This window comes from Cyrtonyx montezumae, unplaced genomic scaffold (assembly GCF_038088225.1).
Source record: "Cyrtonyx montezumae isolate F1298 unplaced genomic scaffold, pur_monq_1.0 scaffold_10, whole genome shotgun sequence".
Lineage (NCBI taxonomy): Eukaryota > Metazoa > Chordata > Aves > Galliformes > Odontophoridae > Cyrtonyx > Cyrtonyx montezumae.
In genome coordinates, this window is record NW_027071826.1 from 14,989,379 (window position 1) to 15,016,249 (window position 26,871).

At 41.7% G+C, this 26,871-nt stretch overlaps 1 protein-coding gene across 2 annotated transcripts in view; it reads left to right on the plus strand.

Moving 5' to 3' along the window:
• The window catches only part of CCDC88C (coiled-coil domain containing 88C), an 83,698-nt gene that overhangs the window by 19,464 nt on the left and 37,363 nt on the right, over positions 1-26,871 (plus strand). For both annotated transcript variants that reach the window (XM_065750977.1, XM_065750987.1), the window contains exons 4-10: positions 12,270-12,339; positions 18,554-18,612; positions 20,220-20,303; positions 21,328-21,468; positions 22,196-22,380; positions 22,955-23,036; positions 23,457-23,615. In XM_065750977.1, coding sequence (XP_065607049.1) covers positions 12,270-12,339; positions 18,554-18,612; positions 20,220-20,303; positions 21,328-21,468; positions 22,196-22,380; positions 22,955-23,036; positions 23,457-23,615 — 780 coding nt within the window. The remainder of the gene's footprint in view (positions 1-12,269; positions 12,340-18,553; positions 18,613-20,219; positions 20,304-21,327; positions 21,469-22,195; positions 22,381-22,954; positions 23,037-23,456; positions 23,616-26,871) is intronic.

The following is a 26,871-nucleotide window of genomic DNA, read 5'->3' on the forward strand; positions in this document are numbered from 1 at the left end:
TCAAGAAAAAAAGCATCCCCAAACCAATATCCCACTCAGCTTGTTTCCAGACAGCCTTTGTTCTCGTTATCCCCAGGGCACTCCAATACTTGTCTGTCATTGTGAAGCAACGACTACTACATGGCTATACTCTTACCTTGTTAAACCAGTGTTGTGTTGGAATAAAAAATGCCTTCTGAGTTGCTCTTGTTTTTTCTCCCCAGCTACTCCTCTCCAGAATAGACGTAAAGCTGTGAATAAAGAGTCCAAAGCCATGTAGTGTAATATATACATTCGCTCAGTGTTTCCTAGAAGGTGCTTTTTCTCTAATGGACGAGGGAATGGATAGGTGGTCAAGTGTCCTATTAGTTAGGTGTGAAATTTTATATAATGTGATCAGTGGGCAGGTTTCATTCACATTCCTGCTCACGTATCCAAAACCTGCCATACAACCTGATGGCATCAGCAGTCTGCTCGCAGGAGCTTGAAACAGCAGTTGTTCAGCTCGGAGCTGAAATGAGTTGGCAGCACCATTTGAAGAAGTTTGCTTAGTTCCTGCCTGCATTGTGCAGAGCTGGCTTCAAAAGGGCTGTTGCCTCTACATCGTGAGAATGGCTTTCAGTCAGGATTCACAAGGAATCGTGTATCTACTGATCAGAAACACAGCAAATGCTTGTTTTAGTTTCAGTTATGCCTGTTTTTGTAGTGCTGCTTAAAAATTGAGAGTAGTGGCTGGGGATTCACTCAAGGGAATTCTGTATTTTTACTCTTTTGCATCAATTTTGTAGACTCAGCAGATCTTCAGCATATTTACACTGTCAATAAAAGTTCTTAGCTTGGAGGTCACAAGTTCAGACTTCAGTGCCTGATTGTAGGACCCTGTATTTACCCTGGATCTTACTGCTGTGAACATCTACTGCTTATGCTGAGATTTAGGGGGATGATGAATTGAGCTGGTGCTACAAAGGTGCCAGAGTGTCTGGTCTGCGTTCAGGTACCACGCTGTAATTACTGGATTTTCCTTGATTGTGTTTATCAGACTGCAAGCATCTGCTTTCTCCCTTTAAAACTAGCACCACCTGCATGCTTTCTGTGCACTGAGAAGTTAAGCTATTCATTCGCGTGCCCACCTCCAAAGTATTAACTCTTAATGTAGGTTTGAAGAGCACAGATTGTTTTACTGTGACATTTCTTCTGGTGAGTGACTGCATTAATTCCCAAAGAGCTCCAATTTCCAAGCAGCCATTCGTCACTCAACTGATTCATGATGCTCTCAGCAAAAAACAGGTTTGTCCAAGTAACTCAATGCTTTTGCTAAAGTGTATTTAAACAACGATGCAGAGCAGTTTTAATAAGTTGTGTGAAAAGCTGTTTGTAAACCAGAATAAAAGAATCCTTACTGTATTGCTTAACAGTCAACATTTTGCAGTTCAAAATGGACTCAGCGCTGCTTATTTCCCTGCTGTACAGATGAATCTTTTTGCCAAAGAAGTTTTGTGCTTCACTGAGGGGAAGGGTGTAAACTGCTCTATGTTGATAAAATTCTGCTTGTGCTACCTCTCTGATTTTACTGCCCCTTAAAACTTCATCTGAGGCTGCCTCTAGAAGCTGGACTTTCTCTGGACTACCGGGGTTGCTTCAGCACACTGAATACTGCTAGGCTCAGATCCTCTGCAATACAAACTTTAGAGTAATCTGTACCTTGATTTTCTGGTAACTCTTACAGTATAATGTAGCCCCTGTGTGCTCAAAGGTAGATAGACGTTCCTGCTCTCTGCAGCCTGGGGGCTTGAATCACCCTTGCCTGAAGCATTCTTTCAGGTACTTACCTTCTGTCCTTTTCTTTCAGCTAGCAGATGCCAGCCCATGAGGGCTGCACTTCTGTTGTTTGTGATCTGGTGGAGGGTGAGCACGAGTCACTCGAGTCACTCGATCCATCGTCTTGTGTTTCTGTTGATTATGTTGCTTAAAGAGTAAACCTGAGCTCGGCTGATTTAAGGGCTCCACATGTGAGGGAGCTTGGGAATTGCCTAGAAACACGCATGCATGCCACCTTGATGCTGCGTTAGGGGAGTCTGAAGATTAAGAAGGATAACTGAAAAAAAAATGACACTGTAATACGAAAGGGCTTTGGTAGCACACACACAATTTTCTGCTCTGTTCTGCTTTTTCTGTTTGTTCCTTGTGTTTTATGCTATGTTTAGGAGTTACTTGTTTTTTGGAATGTTTTGATTGCGTTTACACTTTGTCTCAGGAAGTGTGGAGTCTTGAAAGTCCTGTTTCCTTTCAGTTATAGATGCTTTTGTATGAGCTTCTTTTTTCAGAAAAAATCCTAGCATCACAGCTTGAGATGAAATTGTTTTGTTGCAGAAGACTCAGTGGTCAGCAGCCTTAAAACTGGCCTAATGGGAGCAGAAGTTAATCTTCCCTGAATGTTAATAACAACATAGTGGCCCAGCTTACTTGTGTTTCTATGACAGATGGCAGAAAGACGGTACCTTCTAAGATGTGTCCACAACCTTTGCATTTTCTCGTGGTATCACAGGTATTCCTAGAGCGCTGTGTGCACTCAGGATGCCATGGCTGCCAGCAATTACTGGTGTGTCAAAAGCAAGGAGAGAAATTAAAGACACGCAAGTAACTTTAAGCTTTTCTCCATCAGAAATGGTTACTGCTTAGCACAGCCTGAGCTGTGTGCTGGTTCTGTTGTGAAAGAGCCCCTCATTGGAGGTCTGATGTTAGGCTGTTGTGGTAGTAAAACGAGCTGAGCTTTGCAGAGCTAATTAATGGTAACTGTTATGAGTTATCTGCTCAATTCGCATTAGATTACAAAGATTGTATTAGGTGGGGCTAATCGGTTGCTTCGGATACCTCGGGAGCACTGTTAAGGACTGGTAAGACATATCTGGAGAAGGTGTTTGGAGGACACGTGCATGTGTGAATGCATAGGCTGGCTGAGTTACCACTGCTAAGTGGACTTAGCATAGTGGCCCCGCGCAAGGATGCTTTGAGCATTGGCTGTTTCCTCTTCTGCATGCTGGTGGGTGAGACTAAGTTACAGACTCAGTGGCTTGTAGAGGGATGTACGTGCACAGCCACGATTAACAGGTCAACGTGTCAGTGTAATTCTGTCCTTGTGGTATGCCAGGGCTAAGCCCAGTCACAAACAGCTTGTGTCTGCACAAGCCAAAAATGTGTTATTGCTTTATTCTTGCAGTGGTTACTGGAAAACTTAAGAAGTGTAATTTTTAACATGCAGCATTCAGCTGTGTTAAAGCTGAATTAAAGTCTGGAATTATTCTTGTTTCTTATGGCTTTTAATGCAATCACACAAAAAAATCTTGATGTTTGTCTTCCTTATCTAATTTTATATTTGTTATCGTTGAATTCCCAAAGAAGGAGGGTGATCTGATCTGGTGATCAGTTCAATGTGTTTGTGGAAGCAGTTGCCTATTTTACCATAGGCTTCCCCTTGAAATTGCATACAAACTATTGCACACATTTGTTGCATCTCTCTCTTTTTCTTGCAACTGCCAAAATTCTTTCACCTCTTTTTGCTTGTCTGGGAAATTCAGATTTCAAGTTCTTCAGGGCAGGCTTCACTTTTTCTGATCTGTTTGTTTTTGGCTTCACACTGGGGGACTTGCATATGTGTGAGGGTCTGTACAACTTGAATGGCAAATTACTACTAAACAAGCACAAATTAGGAAAATGGTTTCAAACTAAAATGGGATGTTTGAAGTGGATGTAAGGAAAAACTGTGTTGGTTTTTTTTTTCCTTTTTAATGAGAAGAGTAGTGAAGCACTGGAACAAATTGCCTTGAGGGGTGACAGTGCCCCATCCTTGGAGGCATTCAAGGTCAGAATGGATGGGGCTCTGAGCAACCTGATCTTTGCTGTAGGTGTCCCTGAGCATTTCAGGGGAGTTGGATTAGTTGACCTGTAAGGATCTCTTCCAACTCAAACGATGCTGTGAAATTGTGGCAGCTGCTGAAGGTGACTTGCACCTTTCTTTTCTTTTAACCAGCTTTTTTTTTTTTTTCCTGAAACATCCCTCTACTGTGCATTTGCACAGATCCTTGTTGCTCTCTGATGTTTGGGAATTATTGTGGCTTAGTGAGTTTTTGATTAATTTCCAATAGTTTTCTGTCTTGCACATGTGTGAAATAGAACTTGGAAGGTGACAATCTTGTGTGGGAGATGAATGGCTGAATCCTCTCTGCTGGCAGCACAGCCAGGCAGCTGCAGTGCAGGTTCTGCCTAGCCTGGCTCTGCTGAAATGCAGCGTATTGCCAGGAAACTCTGTGAATAGACAGTGTCAACTCTAGATGAGTGTATTTGCTCCTCATAGGTAGCTCTCCCCTCCAAAGGGGACACAGTGGCTCTGGACTCGCTGTTAAGCACAAAGATACAGAAGGGGAGAGAGGAGAGGCACAGAGCCCCTCTTGAAGCAGGGTTCCTGCATCTTCACTCTGTTCTTTTCCGTTTTATTTGCTGTTGTCCTGGTGGTAGAGCTAGCAATTAACCCAGTGGATGTGAGAATATTTTCTTTCGCAGTGTGCTTCAGTTACACTGTGCAAGCCACACATGAAATTGTCTGTGCCTTTTTACCTCTACAGCGTGGGAGGATGCTGGATATTAATTCTTGTGCTTTAAAATAATTATGCAGTGGTCAGCTGCTGCTTTGGAGTTCTTGGTGCTTTTTCACATATTGCAGTGTTGAAGGTGTAATACAGATATCTAGCTCTGAACCTTTGAGTAAACCCCAAACCTGCAATATGCTTGCCTCAAGTTAATCATTTTTTGTTTTTCTTCATGAAATAGAAATGCTATAAACAGATTCAGTGTGTTTTACATGAATTAGTGTCATGTGCCCAGTTATGTGTTTGTTTGATGCATCTCTTCCCTGTAAACACACTGGAAAATTCAAGATTTAGAAATATTTGCAATTAGAGAAGTGGTAGAAATCATCTTGCACCTACCTTTCGTAGCAGTCCTTTAGTTTGATGCTTCTTGATGGCATGCTCCATTTTAGTATTGCAATTTTTTTCACTCTAGTGATCAAAAAGTGTAGCAGAGCTTATCATCAGGAGCTCTGCATGGCTAACCTAGTTTAGTGTCAGTCTTCAGCATTAAAAGCTGTGAAAAACACTTGCTCAGTTTTGGATTTAAACGTGTAAACTTTTGGCTTTATTATCCCACTGAAATATGTTCAGACTGTGCTTGGGAAAACTGCTTTCCTTTTAATGTAAATAATTATGCTTGATGTGCTGAATGTCAGAGAATTTGGAAGTGCTTCAAGTCTGTTCTGATGGTCTGCGGTGTTTCTTTATAATGTGTGTTAGGCCAAATTATTATGGTCCTTAGAGACCACCACAGATTAGCTGGAAGTGTGTTGAACAGATGGATTGCATTTTAGCTGGTTATATTAGTAATGTCGAGTGACAGGCCTTGAACACAACACACTCCTTATTCCCTCTTAGCACATAAACCACCCCAGGACAACTGGAGGGTGGAATAAAATACAAGTCAGGAGTAATTTGTCTGAACACCATTACAGACATCTGAACCCACTTGCACGTGATTTGGAGAGAGAAGTTGAGGATAAATCAATAAGCTTTTCATTTCCTCAAGTAGGTAAATTAGAAGGGCTGCTGGTAATAGAAGCCGGGGGACACAGTGTGTTACAATTGGATTTTCTCTTCTCTGGTGAAATCAATAATGCTGCTAGGCCCAACAGTAGAGCTGTGTGCTGTACTGAAATGAGCGGTTTATCTTGGAGTCAGTCAGCTCAGCCTGGGAATTCTGCTGCTAGGTAGCTTATCACAGTTTTGCTTCGTGTTTTAGAATGTCTATTTTTTGTACTGAATCTAATCAGAAAATACTATTTCTCCCACAGCTGGGGGTGGGATCACAGCTTCTTTGTTCTTTATTCCAGTAGGCCTATAGTGAAACTAAGCGCGTCCTAATATTTTTTGCATAAGGTAGCTTTATTTAAGTACACACAGAACTTTTGTTATGGGATACAAGCAATAACCAAAAAAAGTACACTGTGAACAGTTCAGTCTTAAAGCAAATGTTTTTATCATGGCTTGCCTTACTCTCAGATGTGTGGGGTGATTTTGTTCTGTTATTCTGGTGTGGGTGATGTAACCAGTTCATAAAGCAGTGAGAGTGCACAATGGGTCACATTATAACCATGGAATTTTATTTTCATTTTCTTCCTACCTTACCTGTTACTGTTTTCTCATTGGCTTTTTGGTGCCATGCCGGGTGCGTGATGAGCCCTCAGTGCTGGTACTGCCTGCAGTGCAGGAGGTTTTACTTTGGGCTGGGCCCTCTTCACTGCTCTATTACAAAGACCAAAACTTGAGCCAAGACTGTCCTTGATCTAAGAATTGGGTGAATGACTGTTTCTGGATCTGTTTTTTTTGTTTGTTTTTTAATCTATGTGCTGTCCCTATTGCATGTGTTTTATGGTTTTGTTGTTTGTTTAATGGAACTTTATCTAGTTCTTCTGTTCAGTATACTTCTGTGATTTGGCTAGCTCCACACATGTGAGGACGGTTCAGACTTTGTATAATTCCTTCACATTCCCTCCCACTGAGATCGCAGCCCGTGGCTGTCAGAACTGATTACTTTCAGCAGATGAAGCAACAGTTATTTTAGCAGCTTTTGGATTTCCACTTAAAGGATCTTTAGAAACCTGCTTTGTATTTTGCTGGTTTTCAGGAGAAAAAAAAACACACCTCCTTTAAGACAGCTAATCCTCTAGTCTGTCACCTCATGAATACAATTGTTGCAGAGATGAGCAAGGTTTTTAATCAAATTTTGTAGTGTATGTCGCAGGTTGGCAGAGTAACAGTGAATACTGAGTCACTCAGTGTCGTCAGGTGTGCTTGCATGGTAAGGTGCACATGGAAAACATCTCAATAAAAGATCTGCTTGTGTTTCACTTCTTTGTCATCACCCTGCAACAACTTGTTCCATCTTGTCTCATCTTTTGTGGGATCCTGATGTATGGTTTACAGAATCTTGTAAATCATTTTCCTCACACCATCAATAACTTCATGGATAACTAAAGCAAAATAATAATGTTTGTATGCACTGGTTGTTAAATGTTCTTTTTTCTTCCAGGCTGTTTTGTAGCATGATTTCTTTATTACTTAAAAACAAAGCTGGAAACCCCACAGGTCTGAATTTATTCCTTAAAATAGATTTTAATAAAATGTACTTATTTGTTTGGGTGCTTGCTATTAGGAGTGCTGTTTCCAGAAAAGCTTGAGTCCAGCCATCCCCAACTTGGAGCATGCTGCACAGGGGGCACCATCATAACACATTCCCAGTAGTGCCCCAGCTTATTAGCACTGCTGCCACCAGAGGCAGCCAATGGGGGAGTTCATCCACGTGTATAGGGTCCTGCTCTGGGTTGTGCTTGGGGGATCAGATCTGTACTGGTGGTACTGGAGTAGGATGTTGACAGCACTGTACAGGTAGGACTCTGCTGAGCTTTTTCAGCCATGGGTCTGAGCTCAGTTGAAGTGTAAGCCTGTTTCTCTGGCCAGGAAGTGTTTGCTCTCAGTGGCATAAATAAAGCTGAAGATGTTTTTTCCTTGTGGGCATTTCAAGCAGGGGAGCACCATTTGGCTCCCAGTCAGCTGGGCAATTAGCATTTTATAGCTAAGCAATATACTTAAATGGAATGGCTTGGCTTGAGCGTTGAATTACAATGGCCAGTAGACTGCTTTTCTTCTTACATAATTTATTTGTTACTCCCTTCTTGTTCAGGATTCAGGCAGAGGTTAATTTAATTCCACACTAGAAGCCAGTAGTTGCTTCACATTAACACTGCACTGTGGTGCAGGGAAGTGTTTGTGTAAAGCTTGTTTGCCTGGTCCCTAAGCTGTGGAAAGGACAGTTTCATGTACTCCTATCCTGACTGTGTTCTTTGCTGGAGCCATCGGTACACTCTTGTTGGCATTTAAAAATGCAGCCAAGATGGATGCTTCAAGACTGTGTTATTCCACACTTAGACACAAATTTTTAAGGAGCAAATGTGTACTGAACTGTGTGTAGTATGGGCCCAGGAGGCTTTGTTCTTACAGAATTATAAAGGGCCGAATTTACCCTGTTACATGTAAACAAAGTGTTAATATATGACCATGGTGATTTGAGAGCTGCCACTGCATCTCCTCTGATGACCCAAGGCAGACAGCAAACAGCCAACATCCTGTGTGAGTGATCTTAGAAAGATAAAAAGCGCAAGTAAAACATGCCCCGGCACTCCAGAAACAAATTGGGAGCTCTCAGACAGGGGGAATGTGGTTGCTGTGCTATGTTTGTTCACTATGTTTGTTCATGCTCTTATAAGCCTGAGGGCTTAACTCAGTGCTTAGGATTTTATCCTCAATCTCGTATGTGTCTTAATTTTTCCTAAAGCCTTTGACTGATGGAATCAATGTAGGGGAATTTTGGCTTTATTATTTTTTTAAGCTCTCTTCTTAACAAAGCGAAGCCCTTGGTGTGCACTTGCTTAGATGCCAGAAGGCTCCTAGTGAGAACACGGCATTTATTTATGTTTAACCTCATGACTTCTGGGTAGATGAAGAGTATCTTCGTGTCCTTGGGGTGCTGGCTGGGAGTGCCCAGCTGCTCTCAGCAGAGCTGTGTCCCCAGCGGTGTCCCTGTTGCTCAGGGCTGCAAATTGTCTCCACCAGCTCTCCTCTGCGCTTTTGTGGGCAGGCACAGCTGAGAGCACACACTCAGTACGCACCTGCAACTCTGCCAGGGGGGCATTGCCCCCCAGTATGGGGTCATGTTCTGCTGCGTGCAAGAACCTTCGTGGGCTCCATCTGCTGGGTTTTGGGGTCTGCTTCAAGGGTTTGAGGCTTGACTGCCAGTACTTGAGTTGTGATGGTAAGCAGTGACCTAACCAGGAGCATCTGCTTTTGTAGCCACCACTGCTGACAAAGGAGAAGGAGCTGAGGCCTTGGACAAGTTTCAATTTCAGAATATCCTCTCTGGGAGAGGAGAAACACAAGCACCTGCAGGAGCTGCAGTGAGGCCCAAGCGAGATCTGTTTTGAATTGGATTCCTTAAATAAGACTACTGTTACCAACATTTTGTCATGGAAATCTCATTAGCAGCAGTATAAACAATAAAAAAAAAGTGCACAACAATGTGGGAGTAATTATGCTGGCATGCAGTTAGCATCCAAACTGACTGTAGAGTTGGTTCATGGTCTCAGTTTGAAGTTGGCAACTCAAACCCTAATTTTTTTTTAATAATTAGGGAGATTGTTACCATGGGTTATTGCTGTAACTTTTACTATTTAATCAAGCTTTACTTGCGCTGTAAAAATGTTTAAGTGGTCTCTCAGAGGAGAAATTAGGATTCTTGCTTCAATAGTTGCTCCCTGGAGAGCTGTGAGCTTTTGCGGGCAACTGGAAGCATTTGAAAGCCTTGTTCTGCTCTACAGTAGACCCTGCCTTCCCCTAGCCATGCATCCACCCAAAAGAGAGCAAATGTACCATCCTTTCCTCTATTTCATGCCTCAGCTCTTCTGCATTCCATGTGGAGGAGCAGCAGCCCTTACATAGTGCAGTGCTGCTTGCCCCAGGGGGTTGTCAAGATTTTATCTTTCATTTATTTTGTCACTGGGTGCCAGCTGTGTGCCTGGCTTAACCCAGTGGCCAACCTAGGGGAGTTAGTTGGGCCTATGCTCAACCTGTAGGGCTGTTTAGGTAAAAGTTGGAATGTTCTTGACTGCTTTGATGGGAAGGGATTCAGGTCATTTCCAGAGGGAGAGGCTTTAAGCACTGGACCTGAGGCTTCATCATGTTATTCCAAGCTATTAAATGACTGTGTGCCAGCTGAGCTTTAGTACATCGTTGTAGCTATAGCCTGGACAAAAATCGGAGTACAATCATGAGCATTGGTGTAAGAACTTTCAGTTAACACACTTCACCTCACCCCTGCAGCTGGACACTGCTTTGGAGCTCTCAGCTGGTAGCAGGTGTGGTGCTAACCTGAAGGAGCTTTACTTCTGTGACTTGCTGTTTCATCCTAAAAGAGGAAAAGCATTGGCCTTCCTTTATGCAGTGTTGAATCTACTGATGAGCTACTTAACATAGTGGCATTGTCAACACAAATAATCTCAGGTGGAGGTGTTTTGATCAATAAAGGTAGTTACCTGTAATGTATTTTAAAAACAAACCAGCTTATCACCTCTTACAGCTGAAACCTTTCAGTCTGAGGTATGCAATCACTGCACAGCTCCAGGTCCCATCCTAGTGCACTCAGCATCTCCAAGCCCTGCCAAACACAGAGCTTGAGTTCTTGTGGGTGTGTGCTCAGGGCTGTGCTGGGTGGTATGTGTGCAGTAACTGTATGGGGAGCATGGGAATGGTACAGCAGAAAGGTTAGCTGTGGTGCCTTTTGTGGCTTGGGGTAAGTAGCTGACGGGCTGATGATTACACAAAGACAACGTGAATTCTTAATGCATTCCTGCCTCAGTGCCACTCCATGCGCTGGGTGACTGGAAGCAAAATTCTTTCTTTTTTTTTTTTTGCCATGGGAATTGCTGGTTAAAGCCCAATACTTTGCCATATGCAAATTGTGAATTTGTTTTAAAGCCTCAGTGCCACACTATTGTCATAGCAGACATTGCAGTCCGGCCATGTGCTGTTAAAAAGCGATTCAGTTTGCAGCTGTTTTGCTAACAGGTGCAAACAAACTTTTGTTTAAAACATCTTGAGTGCACAAACTATAAAATGCATTTGGCCAATGACTCAGCAAATGACTGGCCCACATCAGATGAACTTCCCATTGCATTAAGATCTGTGAAGTTTGCCTTCTTAACGGCACCAAAAACCCATGAGCTGTTTGATGGGATATTTCTGCTTTATCCAGACTGTTACTGCTGAGGATTGTGTTCTGAGCATGGGTTGGAGGGGAAGAAAGTGAAATATGTGGTGTCTCATTTTTTTTATTCAGTATCCACTATGATTGCTTATCAAATGCTGCAGGTTCTGTGGGATATTTCCTCTTACAATCAGGTTTAATTTTTCCTCCTATGGGTAACTCTGAAAGCAGCAAAATAACAATCCAGTAACTTGGAGAGGAAGTGTTTCTGTGAATAGCTGATTGTTTTAGGAAATGTGTGACTGCCCTCCGTGCCCAATGACAGTGTTTTTTCCTCTGGTGCTGAATGCTCCACCAGAATTAAAGCATGAGCCCTTCCCGTGGCTGCAGGGCAGCCTGGGGTGTGGAGGCAGGCAGGGAAGGGGCACCTGCCAAACACTGGGTTGAGCCCTGTGCAGGACCTTTGTTTCCTGAATCCCAGCACAGCACTTCCATCACACAGCCACTTTCCTCCCTAGCTTTTCATGTGAAACAAATACTTGCAGGCATAATGTTTTGTTCACATCACCACAAATGAGCATTAGTCGCTGTGGGATGAAGCTTGAAACCATATTCCTGCACTCTGTATGCTACAGAAAGTGACTCGAGTGCACGGCAGAACACATTACCGTTCAGAGTCCTCTCTGCAGTATATTTGTTTGTCCACCTTCTGGCATTTGCCTGCCCTGGGGCTTGTAGCCTTTCTTCTCTAAGCCTGTCTGTCATTTCAGAGTAGCTTCAGGCAGCTTCTGACTGAACAACACACCTCTCTTCCCTGCTGTCTTCCAAAATAAGGGGACATTTAAGTTCACAAAATGATTTGCTTAATCCTTTTTTCTTTCTGATAAAAACAGTGCAAACAAATATAGAACTTGCACTGCTTTGAGAAAATTGATTTCAAGCTAACTGTTCAGTAGCTTTTCCCTCACACTCACTTCCCTAGCCCATCATTAGAATTTCAGACCTATGGAATGATTTGTCCAATTATTTGAATTACTCACATTGCACAGCCTGGCTTTGGTGCCTTTGATGAATGCCCTGGAACACAGCAGCAGCTGTATGTCAAACATCAAATGAATGCAGGTCATGCCTGGGGTAAAAGCATGATGAGAAGGTGAGCCTGGTCTGGCACTTAATTTGGTTAGTACCATGAGACCCTCTGAGTTCTCTATTGGCCATTGTTCAAAGAGGTGATCAGTGTATGTTAGCTGTGCAACGTGATGCCATCTTCAAGTAGTGAGATGTTCCTGAAGTGAGGTGTCCTCTTGTGACATCTGAACTAGCAGGATGTTAAAGGTTTTGTAATCGATTGAGCTCTGTTTTCTTTGTGGTGTGATTGATTGGGATTCCTTTGCACTGACCTTTGCTTGTTGTTGTCTTTTGTTTAGGAGGTCCTCCAGCAGCTGATTGTAATGAATTTACCAAATGTTTTAATTATTGGCAAAGATCCTCTTTCTGGTGAGTAGCTTCTTGGATTCTTCCCCTCACCCCATGCTGAATGATAGTTTTATTTACCTTAATATACAAATACAATATCTAACATGTCTTACAAATATAGATTTATATATGTACAATAGTTCTTGCTAAAACTAGAACAGCTACTTGCTTGAAAGTTATATCTTCTATCTTGTTGCTGCAAGTGATGGAGAACAGTCTGCCCTGTGAAACTGTTTGTCCTGCTTTTCTGTCTTGTGTTCCTGTATAATCATTTCAGCTGTGACAGTATGTGCATACCAGAAAAGTGTTGGAAAGGTGTCCTGAAGTGTGAAGTGCAAACGAAGTGTAGGAAGAGAAATATATAAGGACTGAAAAAAGTACATGTATGGAATCTCAGGAAAAAAAGGAGAAAGAGAGAATGGCAAGGACAAAAACATCTGTCTGGTCACTTTGTCAAGGCAAGAGCATCTGTCAAAAGTGGTAACCCATAGAAGATGATTGGAAGCCAATGACCTCTTTTTGGTGGGACAAAATGACAGAGTTTCAGAGCAAAATTAGTTTGACTTCTCATTTTAACCATATTTATGAAGAGGTTTTGTTGCTGTAGTTAATTTGCCCATTTTGCTGTAGCACCGTGCTGGTGCCAAGGACTGTGAATTTGTTTTTACCTAAGAAGGGAAACAGAATGAACCTTGTCTGCAGAGATGGGGAATGATGTGGTAACGAGCATCTACAGAACAAACAAATGGCAGAAACCTTGGCAGAAGATCTCATTTTGTTGCTCTTGGCAGCCATAGTGTATGCACCTACACAAAGGGGTTATATCCAAAAAGAATATTAATTTGCTGATATTGTGCTACAGAGACTCATAGCCTTGACACCTCTGCTGTAAAATCAAGCTTTGAGGGTAAGGCATTCACTCCTTCAAAAATCAAGGTGAAGTCTGCAGTATCAGCCTTAATTCTTCTGTACTGGTTAACTTTATGGCTGGAGAAGAAAAGAAATGCAAGAGTTATTGCTCTCCTCAGTCATATGGACAGTGGACAAAGCCTGACAAAGATGTCTGTGCCAACAAGGCAAGCTTTCTGCTGGCCATGTCACTGGGAAAGGCTGGCTGGCTTCTTGTTGTGGCTGTTGCTGAGTGACAGCTGGTAGGAGGCTCACAATGCAGTAAATGCAGCATTGACTTTTGGGGAAGCTGCACACTTGAAAGCTGTCATGTGCTTATGTATAGCTTCCCACCATTTACTTGCTGCTTGTCAGCACTTTAAGTCAGTCTTTGAAGAAATCGCCTGATACAACTCTTATGGGAGGGTTATTGGCTAGCTCCACTTAAGTACAACCAGACATCTGCTTCACCTTAAGATCTTTGAAATGTGGCATTCTCACTTTTTTTTTTATTATTTATTTTGTCTGTTACTGTCTTATTATTGATGTAATTAAGAACATGAGAGAAGATAAAAGCTTGTGAGAATGCGACAACTAGATGGCTGAAAATAATGGGATGTGTGCATACAAAAAACATTAAGTTGTTGTTTGGCTATATTTTATACTGCTTTTGAGAACCAGTTGGAGCTTTTTGAGAACAGAAACTAAGGTAGGATGTGCTGATGAAGAAATAGAGAACTAGGGGATGTTTCAGAACTGGGGACCTGGCTAAGGGCTGATGGGAAGCCTGGAAAGGGGCAGTAGGGAGGAGAGGTGTGAGGAGAAGTTACCAAAACCAATGGAAGGGAATTCACAAAAAAAACTGAACTCAGCTCTGGTGAATGATGTCCAGGTAGCTGCTGGATTGATGCCTGTGTTGCTGTGCCTTTTTCAGAGAAGGCAGTGACACATGAGAGGGAAAGAAAGTGAAATGAGATATTCTTTGTCAGTGGGAGAGCTAAAGAAGGGTTATAGATTGAATAAAGACATGAAGACAAAGCAGTCATCAGCATGGGAAATGGTGCTTTTGGCATGAATTCAGAGAAGCCCCAGGGAAAACTGACAGAGGAGTGAGGAGGCTGGGCATGACAGCAGTATAGGGACGAGATATGAGGCAGACATTAATTATTGGAGGCAGGTGTTTAAAAATGGCAGTAGTAGAAGAGTAACCTCTCTGTGTCAGTGGCCCAGTCCAGGACAGAGACTGGGAGGGAGGATGAAGCCTCCAGAGGCAGTGCTGGGCTGAGTGCTGCTGGAGCTCCCCGAGCTGAAGGCTGAGGTGTGGGTGGTCAGAAGGGAAGATGGATCTTGGAGGCAGTGGTTGCATCCCAGTTCTTGTTCTCTGTCCCTTGTAGGTAAGGTATCTCAGTGGAAGACTCCCCCTCCCTTAACCAGAGGAAGAGAAATTGATCCCATGATCACATTCCTGGAATAAATAATGGGTTGCTATGTGCTGCTCAAGCTGAGAGGGCTCCTAGTGATTAACTCCACATATCCCAGGCCAGACAGCTGTTAGATCCTTCAGTATGATTCACTCTGTAACAAATGCAGTGACTTCTTCCTTGAAACAAGTCTTCATGGGTTGTTTTTTTTTTTGTATTTAACACATTTTTCAGAGTATTTCAACAGCATAATTTGCAGACATTCCATCCTAAAATACGGTCAAATCTGTTGCTATGTATTTTAAATTTTAAACTGAGCAGCTTTGAAGCTGAGAATGGTGTTCTAACTATTTAACTCCCATTTGGCAGTCCACGATGGGGACTACTCTGGGCTTCTACGGCTGCACTTGGAACATGAGGCTGTTGAGAATACAGAGCTGCTACTACTAAAAATGCTGTAGGAGCTAAGCTTTTTCATAGCATATGGTACATGTCCTCCAGATTCAGGAACTTTATGAGCTTTCATCCTCTAAATCATTTTGTTCCAGGCCGTGGCAGGTTTACCTTTTTCGGTTTGTTTGTCGGTAAGCATAAAAGTTGGAAAAATAGTTTGTGAGATGATGACATCCTTGATTTGTTTTCTAGAATATAGGGAACTGAAAAGAGATCTGAAAGTTTGTTTAAAGAGTTTAAAAGGTTTTCCAGGAATCTCACTTGCAGAATGATGTAGCTGACATTACAGGCCTCTCTTCACTGCACCATGCAGTAGTCAGCTGCTGCCATTAAACTGTTTTTGTCTTCCTCCAGTGGTTTTCTTAAACAGACTCTTGACAGAAAAATCTGCTGCTGCATACCCAGACCTCTGTATTTAATATGAAAATCATCAGAGTATTTATCATCAGTTGTAATTCTTTAGGGGCTGGAGAAGAGAGCACTTGAAGTTTTTACAGAGCAAGAATGGAAATGAGGTCTTGTGTGCCTGTTGCGGTAGGCCTGTTTCTGTCTCTTCAAAACAAACAAACAAAAACTTCGCTATTTAGATCCCTTTTTCAGTTTACATGGAAGGTTTATGAATGAGCGAGCCCCAGATCCCTGCTGGTAAATATCTATAGAAACTGTTTTTCATTAAAATCCTAAAAGATGCATGCTCCCGCTGGGGTTCTTTTTTCATGTTTGGTTTCCTTCCTCATTTTGTTTCACAATCCAGCAGAGACACCGAGGTTCATAAAATATACAGTTAATAACAACACACAGCCTCAGTAGTGTAAATTTAGAAGTCAGGCCTTTCTCATTCAGGATGTAGCTAGAGCTGGGAAGAACAGTGCCTGTGCACTCACTGCTTCTCAGCCTCTCCACAGCCCCATTGCGTGCTGCCTGTGGCACTACACAAACTAGCATTCCCTCTCTTCTGCTGGTGGAAAATCAAAGCAAAAAAGTACCTAAAGGAGCTGCACAAGCTCAAAATCCCTCATACTTAGCTTCATTTTCTCTTATGTCTTCCCTTCCTACTCCCTCTCTTATATCTGTAAGTCTTCTATCCCATCCCTGTACCTCCACCCTCCCCTTCTGTTGTGCCCCCTAATCCCTTTGCCGCCTTCTCCCTGGGCCATGCCATCTGTCTGTCTCCTATGAGCCAGGGCAGCTCCGGACTGCAGGTGGTGGTTGGGATTCCCCCTCCCAGCCAACGCGCTGTGGGAGCAGATGGTCTCTGCACATCCCCCAGGTGCTGGCTCCCTGCAGGCACAAATACATGGCCTGAGAGCAGCTGCCCTGGAATTCTCAACAAGGTGCAAATGCCCCAGTTTTTGTTTGTTTGTTTGTTTGTTTTTACTAGCACCTTTCTGTTTTAAGTGCTAATTTGAATCCAGTCCATTTGCTTCTGCTTGTGGCTACCTGTCTGCCAAAGAGCTTTGCCCTGGACCTAAGCACTTGTGTCCCGAGTTGTAGGAGGGTATTCTTGGTAAGCTCAGCTAACAAGACTGCTAAACGTTAGCTTTGAAGCAGCAGCAGTTTAATAAACTTATTATTACCTCAAGTCCTTTAATTTCTCACTGCTTTCTATAACTCTGGTTTGGCCTTCCCTGCCTAAGGGGCCTTCCATGTGCCCCCTAGATTCTCCTGCTGGTGGGAGAGCTCAGGTGGGAATGAGACCTCTGAGTGATATTTCCAGGCAATGGCCATAATGGGGTTGACCTCATTAAGTTACCCCAGAGTAATAGCTGAAGGTATGGCACCTCACTGGACCAGGCAGTATCACTGATGCACATCTGTTATCTGGGGAGAAAAACAAAGCCTGCTACCTTTGGTGCAGAATGCACTTCGAATGGCTTCAGTGGCTCCCTTGTCTTTAGGGTAGTGCAGGTGCACTTGCTGCTGGAAATTGTGTTTTCTGACCTGAAGAACTCCAAGCCAGCAGGCTCACCTGCAGGACAGCTGTAGTGCACAGAGCATAGTGCAGGGGGCTAGAGCTGGGCGTTGAGTACTTGTACCTGTGACTGGGAGCTTGCGACTGCATGCCTCTCCCTCAATCTCAGGGTGGTCAGCCATTGGTATGTCTGGGAGAAGGAGAAGGTGCGTGAACCCCTCACTGTCTGTCACACAGCAGCTTTTTTTACTCATGTCCCACAGGCATGCTCTGCCTTTAATCTGTAGTCTGGTTCTGCTTTGAAACATATACAGAATGAGTCCAGGTGCTGAAAGTGTAACAAGAACTTAATTTTGCAGGAAGAAAATATGCTCTTCCTAACCTCGTTATCATCTTGAGCTAGTGGTACCCATGCAGAAACTGCTCACATTGTGGCAGATCTTTTGTTGTTCAGTGATTTTTTTTTTTTTGGTGAAACTGCATCGTTGGACTTGAATTCTGAGAATTCCAGCATTGATTCATGCACTAGATAATTTGTGTAGATCACTTGAAACATTTTAAAAATCAGTATTCATAAAAACTGTTGAAAAATTGTTCAACAGTTTGACAAATGCTGAGGGCATTTCCTTTTCAAAAGGAAAGCAGCAAGCAGCCGATTTCCGAAGCTGCCTGCACGCTGCATTGTGAGGTTCCTAGACTGCTAGCAACTCGGCAGTGATGTAGGTCAGTGTGCCTCTATGGGGCTGCACGTGGGCATTGTTCCAGCTGCCTGGCCCCACTCTGCACAGGCCTCTGACCCACAGCCCGCTCAGCTCTGCGCTGTGTTGCTGGAGGGATGTGGTGGGGATCAGCTCTGCTCTGTGGTGGGGGCAGTGGAATTGTGGAGTAAATCAGGGTATGAGGTGGGAATGTTTATCATGTGGTTCCATGCTGTGTGTTGGGAAGCAGTTGTATAGGGATGAGAGTAGTGTACAAGGCCTGTGTTTTTTTCCTTCTCTCCCACTGTGAACAGCACTTGGTGTTATCCCTCCTAGCACACAGGGCGTGCACTTCACAGTGTGAACAGAGTGAACTAGCTGCTAACGCACCTGTGTTAAAGAGAGAATTTGTGTACACAAGATGGCATTAGGTTTTGGAAAGGCTGAGAAGCAGCTACTTTATAGGTGTAGAATTCAGGATGAGTTTGTCCTGTGAATGTAATCATCCTTGAATCCTATCCAGGGTGTATCTTGTTTTGTTCTTGTTTTCCAGTCTTGTTAATCATAAAACAAGGGACAAACTTTGGGAAAAAGGAGGAAAATGTATATTACTGCACTGATTAGAAGAAAACCTCAGAAAATATAGATGAGGAAAAAGATAGTCTTGAATTTTGGGTTTAAAAAAATCCATAAGAACTGTACTGTTAGGTGGAAACTGCAGTAAAAATATAACGGACACATATGAGCAGCCACTTGTTCAAAGAAGAATATTCTTGCTTTGAGGAGGATATTTTGGAGATGATAACTCAGAGGTACTTAATCTATGTTATACATATGTACTAATTCCATTTTTTCCTTTCTAGGTAAAAGCATGGAAGAAATTAAGAAGCTGCTGTTGTTGGTTCTGGGATGTGCTGTGCAGGTGAACCTCATTAGAGGCTTGAAAAACATTTTTATGAATCTGTTGTTATTTCTGGACTGAGAAAATCCATACAAAGATCATTGCTATATGAACAAACGTATAGCTCAAGAGAGCTTGCAAACTAGAACTGTGAAAATAGATTAATAAAATGATTATAGGGGAGAAAGCAGCACAGGGAAAGTAAGTACTCTCTGTGCCACAATTTGTTACCAAATTATCAGCCATAGAATGTATGCTCTCATAACAGAGTGGAAGGAAAAGCTTCGAGTAGTCCACTTGATATCAAGATTGTTGTTGGTTTGTTGTCTTATTTATAAAAAAATAAATCTGTGGTAGAGCACACCTGATGCAAAACAAATAAATAAGCAGAAAGTCTAAGGATCTGTTTGTTCATCGAAGCCTGGTTTTATTTGTGTTACCATTTGATTAAATATTATGTGTAGAAAATCCAAAATGAATAGCTACTTTGTGTATTCATGTGTGGACTTTTATCTGGTGTTTGTTAAAATAAGCGGACAGGCAGTGTGTATGGGAAACTCCCCAGAAATAAATGACAGTTACCAAATAAAGCACTCAGTGTTCTGCCCACCAAACATCCACATGGTAAACAATAGTGATGTTGCAGGCTGGCCTTCCTTTATAATTGACCTTGTTTGTAGGTCTCTAATGTTTTTGTCATGCCTTAGGACACTTCCTCTGCTCAGCTATGTCAAGTCAATTATGTCAGGGTAATGCTGTGTTCGTGTGGCTGCTCGGAACTTGGTCTCTGTGCTGCATTGCAACACAAAGAATAAAGGTCTGAGTTGGCAAGCTGATGTGCATCCTCAGTCCCTGTTTACAGGGCTGAGGCCCTTCCCAGTGAAATGAATGGTAACACTCAGAGGCGGACCCCTAAGAGACACTTTAAATGGCAGAAAAAGCAGCTTTAAGAAACGCTTAATGTTTAACTTCTCTTTTGTCTTCCTGTAACAACTGTGCATTGCAATATTAGTGTACAGTTGTTGATATACTGATAACAGATGTCTGACTCCTTAAAATCCTTTAGTAAAAGATTTACTAAAACCTGTTTGTTTGAATTGTCACTCACTTTTACCTAAAATGTTTTTCATCCCTATTTTTTATCAAAAGCGCATGTTGATTTTGTTCAAAAAGCAAAATCAGTCATTGATGTGAAAATAGTATCTAAGGGGATGCATCCTATTTCATTGCCAAAGCGATGCATAGTGCAAACAGAGAAGCAGAATGATTAAATGATGTAATGTAAATGTAGGTCTTGTACCCACCTGGTTTATGTGTGGCTCCATTAGTGATGCTGTAATGATTTCCTCTGGCTATTGCCCCACCTCTTGTTTTTAAAGAGCAAACCCAGCCACTTAAATTACCCTTGCTTGCATGGACTGTAGAAGACTTTAAATAATTCACAGCGTAATTCAGTTCTTACTTCATATGGAGCAGCAAAGTGTGATACTTTCTAGCATAATAAAGTATATATCTTGAACGTTTTGTTGTTAGCAATTTAGTGATATATATAATTTTTTTTCTTAATGAAAAATGCTGTTTTTTTTAAATTTTAGGCGTTTAACTTTTTTTTTTTTGTTTTTTAACAGTGTGAAAGAAAAGAGGAGTTTATTGAAAGAATAAAACAGCTGGATATTGAAACCCAAGCTGCCATTGTGTCACACATTCAGGAGGTGAACTTGCCAGTGTTTGCTGTTTTGACTTTATGTCCTTTTCTTGACTTAATGTATCAGTGTCTTCATGTTCATTACTTCACATTTCATAGTAGATTCATGAACATGAGAAGAAGAAATGATCTATGAATATGTGTTTTTAATCATGTTAATTCAGTTAAAATAGTAGGTGTTTTTTAAAATGTTACTGCATGAAAAAGTTGCAGTTGCAAATGTCTTGCTTGCTGCTTTTAGAATGTATACAAGATAATGTTGTAAGGATATATGTGCAAAACATTTCAAGAAGTGTGTGTGGTTTAGGAGCTGAAGTCCCCTTTGCAGTAATGATGTAGACGCAGTCCCTTAGTCCTGTGGTAGGTGAGACACAGGCTCCCCAGTGGTGTGCTCTTTGGTCACTGGGCTCCTAACTCAGCTTTGAAAGTTCTCTGCAGTTGAAATTAGACATGTCCTTTGTTTTTTAAGTGAAGCATGATCCAATGACAAGAATATTCTTGGACCTCTAAGGTTTCTGTAAAAGGAAGGACTACATGTGACTGCTAGAAACCAGCTTGTTTTGGAGATCCAAAGAGAAGCCCTGTGCAGATGCCCTTTGTTGGTCATGCCACACTGGGAAATGGGCATTGGGTGAGGTCTGGTGTCCTCAGGTGCAAGTGCAAAAAGCTTGGTGCACTGAGATTTAAGGAACCAGTTACAGAAGTCTAAGACAGGAACTTGGAGGAGAAAAAAAAAACAGATGAAATAAGCTCTTCAAAAGCAGAAATATTATTTAACTGAGCTTGAGATTCTTTTCACTTGCATGATGTTTCTGCTAAATGAATCAGAGGAAATACATCTGGCTGAGTAGTGTTACAGTTTCGATAGTCAATGTCTGTGTTATTTTCTACATGCTTTAGGTGAAATGTGATAAGTTTCTTAATATGTCAGTAGAAGAACCTAGGGGATACACCATATGCAGCACATACATTTACAAGTTAGCTAGTGGAAAGACAGTGTTTTTTTGTTTGTTTTTTTTCCTTGTTCTTAGGTGACTCACAACCAGGAGAATGTCTTCGACTTGCAGTGGCTGGAGCTCCCAGACATGGCCCCAGAAGAGCTGGAGTCTCTCTCCAGGAATATGGTGTTCCACCTCAAGAGGCTCATTGATGAGAGAGATGAGTGCACAGAGGTACAGTGACTTCTCTCTTGTATAGTGCTCATGTGGAGCACCAGTTAAAAAGCTCAGTTCCTTCTCTTATTTTTTTGTGCCCTGGGTTTCTGTTTCTTCTATGTCTTCCTTCTACACCTCAGAAAAATTGTGAAAAGATTTTGTCTTTTCCATTCTCACATAAACACTAAAGTGTCATGAAATGACTGGTAAGAGAAGTGCATGTGGTAAAAGATACCAAAATATTTGAACTTGTGGCTTTATCTTGGGATTTTTGTCTCTGGATGTCTGCTTAGGTGTTTGTTTTAAGAGTTGACTGCTTGCCTGATTCTCCAGTGATACTTACCATTGTGGGTTCCAGTGTCTTTGCTTTTCTCCATGTGTGAAAACAGTCCTTTCTGTTACTGACATGAGTCATCTCACTTCAGTTCATCTCTGCAGAAGACTTCTCCCTTCTTTTTACCAGTTAATTTTCTGTCATGCATTTGACTTTGTGATTGTGACAAAACTGTTAGAGTTTATATGAATTCTCTGAGAAAAATTCTGTTTCATTCATTGGAAGGGAAATGTTTTAGCGGTCTGAACGTGATATAGATTGCTCTCCTTTGTATGGACTTTCCACCTTACTCTCAGTTGAATTCTGTAGAATAACTTAATAATTTTCTATGTTTATACATCATTTTTAGATTTGAAAAACAATATGTAGTCGTTATTATTCATGACTCTGCATGCTTCTCTGTATTTTCAGGTGATTGTAGATCTCACTCAAGAGAGGGACTATCTACAGTCTCAGCAACCACCAAGTCCTCTGAAGGCATCAAGTCCAGATTGTTCTCCAAACCCAGCCAGCCCTCTTTCTAATGAGGACAAGCAGCACCTTGCAGTTGAGCTGGCAGACACGAAGGCTAAACTGAGAAGGATCCGGCAGGAGCTGTGAGTCACCAGTGACTTGTGCTTCTAGTCAGACTCCTGTATTAAGTCTTGTGTGCCCTGAAAGTGCAGTCGCCTGTCAGCTTTAGCGTATTGACTTCCATGAGGGCTCTCAAAATCATGTTATTCACATTTTTTATTTATAATAGTAGGAAGCTAGAATGAATGTTCTATCATTCTTTTATTTTTTTTTAAATTGATCTTTAAACACAGAGTGATGACTGCTTTTTGTCTTTATCTGTCATCTCTTTCTTCTTCTCTTTAAAATGCCAGTAGCTAACTACACTTTTAATTATTGGTGGAAAGTCCAGAGCAAAGCTAGCTATGATGGTGGCAGCACCAATGAGATTTAAACAGAGATAATGTAAAAGAAATGAAGTTATAATTTCACATCTGTGATGTGTGTTGTATCACAAGAAAATACACTTTTAGGAAATTGTCGTGCCATAAAGGAAACTCCATTTTCAGAATATGCTGGCAGACTTCTGTTTGCCATTATGGTTTCTCAGCAGGATTCATACAATCAATATGGTTTCAGGAAAAAAAAATCTTAAGTTATTTTCTAATCCTTTTTTAGTGAAGAGAAATCTGAGCAGCTTGTGGATTCTAAACATGAGGTTGAGCAGATCACCCTAGAGCTGCAAAAAATAAAACAAGAGGTAAGGTGGACTCATTTCACTGGAAATAACTTTCATTGTGAAGTTTAAAAAAATGCCATTCAGTATTTTTAATGAAAAATTCAAGTTACTCCAGCAAGCTGCTTGACAGTTACAAGTGTGGCATAGTGACGCTACACTTTCTGCTTAACTGGTGAGAACAGTCTCATGTGTTTAGCTTGCAAATAGTCCACTAATGCCTGAAGCTTATGTAATGTCAGACAGTGGAAATGGGAGTCTTGGCAGGCTTTTACAACTCTTAATCTTGTAGAAAATTTACTGGTTAATAGGAGAAATGTATTACTCTTGCTCTGGGAAAAATGTAATTTGCCTACTCTTAAGAAAAAGAAAGTCATAAAGGACATGCTTTCAGTATGTTTTTAACTTAGATTTGTCTCCCTGATTATCCCTCATATCTCTTAGAATATCCACCTGGCCTCAGATGCTCGCTCTGCCAGAGCATACAGAGATGAGCTGGACTCCCTGAGAGAAAAGGCAAACCGTGTGGAGAGGCTTGAGATGGAGCTTGTTCGGTGCAAAGAGAAACTTCATGATGTGGACTTTTACAAAGCTCGCATGGAGGCAAGTGAAAATGAAATGCTGAGTAATCCTTAATGTTTGGCTTTTGTTGTGTTACCAGTTCATGTATCCTTTGTCATTGAGTTGACTGTAGCAAAACATGAGAGCAACTGGAAATTCTTTAACATGCCTTTTTGCAACTCTTGCTTGTAGTAGAAAGAGAAAATCCAAGGTGCCTTGAGCAGGGTATGTCTGTGAGAAATGACATTATTTGTTCCAGTTATAATTACAGTTATCCATCTTAGTTACCTGCAGCTCTGCCCATCATGCAGTTACTAAATAATTTAGGTTAGAAGGGACCTTGGAGATCATCTAGACAAATAGATAGGTTCAGACATGCTGTGAACAAAATTTAGGTCAGGTTGCTCTTAAATTTTCTTTTCTTTCAGTGCTCTGAGCTTTTCTTACTGAAACTTTCAGTAATTAGTGTATGTAACATATCTGTCAAAGTGAAATATCGAGACATGCTAAAAACACTGAGGTTCTGTAGCTGACCACCTTGCTATGGTCAGATAAAATCCCAGGTCTGTGATGCAAGAGCAGTGTTGAAGCTCTAATTTGCTAGGCTGAAAACGTGTTATTTCAAGCCCATAAACCCTACTTCATAGACAAGTGTTTTGGTTTCTTTCCACCAAAGATTTCAGCTAGCTGCTGGTTCTTATAAATGGATTCGCAAAGATGACTGGTTTTGAAATGTAGTAATAGCCAGCAAAAGCCTGCCTACTCTCTCAGGGATTCCCAGTTTATAGTAGAGAGTGTGAAATTGCTCCTCTGTCTTCCTACCTCAAGCTGACAAATCAGTCATGCATTAACCTGGCACACAAACTACTACTGTAGCATCCTGGTTGTTTCCTTTTTGTCTGTGCACTGGAGTTGCTTAGCTTCTACCTCCTGCTCAGAGATTTTACCTGAGCTAGGAGAAGGCAATTTTTAGTCCTGTGGCTATTTCTTTTCTGGAGTTCTCAGCCTCCTTGCTTGTCCTGAACCCAGCAGACACATTATGCAGTCTGCATGCTAATCTCACTGTTGTGAAGCAAATAGACCTTTGCTTCAGTTCCAATTTGCTTCAAACTTTCCTCCCCCCCACCCCCCTTTTCTACCCTGTCAGTTTTTGATGAACGTTTCAAATCTTGGATCTGTGTTGGATCTCCAAAGATACTTCCCTGAGATACAGTAGTAGATAGGACCAAGTATATTTGCCATCAGTATGGCACTTTTCTGATTTTGGGGAACAATGTGGCCTGTGGCAAAAATTGTTGCTGCCGTAGAGGCTGAGCTTTTCAAGTATGTGGCAGGATTGCACAGTTATCTGCAGGCTGTTCTTTGGTCTGGAATAGCGAGAGTGTTTCACATTCTTGCCACTCCTTCCCATTATTGGTCAAACCTTGGCATAGCCATCAAGTGGCAGACTTTCACAGTGGCAGCATCAGGCGAACTGCACTGGTTTCATGCTGATACATTCAGGGGATTTCACAAGGCACTCCTGTCTTTTTTTTATCATCATGGAGTAACATATAGGCTGTTCATAGTAGCCAGTATCCAACTCTCTTCAGTCTGTGGAGTTCTCTGTTAGTGTCTCAAGTCCTGCACCCATCCTAATAAAGGACTAAAGATGGGTTGAGTTCAGTGTCTGCTCAGATTCCTTCCACGCCTTCAGAAACTGTTAGGCTCGCTGTTCCAGGTTGTGAGATTTGTGCAGGAATGTCCAGTTTGTAACTAGTAGACTGTACAGTTTTGGTTCGTCTCGTGGCATTTACTGATATGATTGGCTTCCTGAGCTCCTAAACTTAGAACTACACTGATTTCACAGAGGCTCAGCAACAAGTAGGTGCATAAAGTGTGGAGTAAGTCACATTTCTATGTTACTGTGGTACCTTAAGGTTCATAGGGCTTTACTGAGGTTTTCAATAAGCAATACCAAATCAGTAAGTGACAAGAAAGCTTTTTCAGCTTTGTGTGTCAGTGCAGAAGGTTACTAAGTGGGTGTTTGAAAATCTTTTCCTTCCCGTTGTTCATGTACACCTTTGGTAGCTGGTGCAAAGAATGTGAAAGGTGCTCTGTGTATGACACCGTGACAGGTTTTAGGAATTGTTAGCAAGCTTGTAAGTATTTTCTGAAAGCATGTGATACAAATCAGTTGTGAAGCAGGAAGAGTTGTGTTCTTTTGCAAGAGTGCAAAAGAAGCAAGTCTTTCTTTCTGCGTTTGAATCTAACACATGTAAGAATGTTCCCTTCTCTGTATTTTTTGACAAAGGTATTCTGAAAAGTCATTCTTGTTTGACCATCTTCCAAAGAATGTGGAGATGAATGTTTTCTAGACACTTTCCTGCAGGAACAGCTCAGTGAAGTTTTCAGTATGAGTTTGGAGGGCTGGTCTTAGTGCAGGACTTCCTCCAAGGAGGTGCTTCTCTTCAGCATAAAGCTTCCCTGTGTCATTCCTCTTCATTGAACCTTGCGTGGGTCCAGGAGATCAGGTTATTCTCAGAGGCCGGGGAAGGAGGCCTTGGCTGTTCTTCTTCCTTCTTGCTGCAGTCATATTGCCACACAGGATGGTGGGAGGAATTTCTATTTCATATAAAAAAAAGCAAAAGTATCTCTGATGTTTTAATATAGCTTACTAAAGCAATGTTTGATTGTCACAAGATGTTACTTGTATCATGGCTCAGTAAGGGCAATTTCTGAACTGTAGAAGGGAGGAGTTTGAACTCTGTTTAATAACTAGGTCTGGATGTCCATACAAATTTTCTAGTTTTAGACAATCTGATTGCTACTTTAGTTTCTGAAAATGTCTCTCAGTAGCAACACACCCTGATTGTGCAACCGCTCAGTCCCAGACTAAATTGTAACCATATGAGTAAGTAGTGCCATTCTTAAAGCTACATCAGGGCACAGTGATGCAGGATCAGAACACAATATGTTGTTTGTTTCAGAAATATAGTTACAGAAGCAGGATTATGTGTGTTGGATATTAAACCATCCCAATTTAAGTTGAATCTCTTGCCTGTTAAATTCAGTATATTTTCAAAAATTAACAAACTAAACCGTAGCCAGCTATTATTGCCTCTGACTTAAAATTAAGCTCAGTTTAGAAGTAAACTCAGAGTGAAAGAAAAACCCTTATTTCTGATGAAAACATCACTGCACTGTGACCACCTGCTGAATTTCTGGCCAACAGGAGTGGTTTGTAGCTTGATGTATTATTAAGTTGACAGTCTTCTGCAGTGAGTTCTCAGACATCAGTGCTGACACACTGCACATA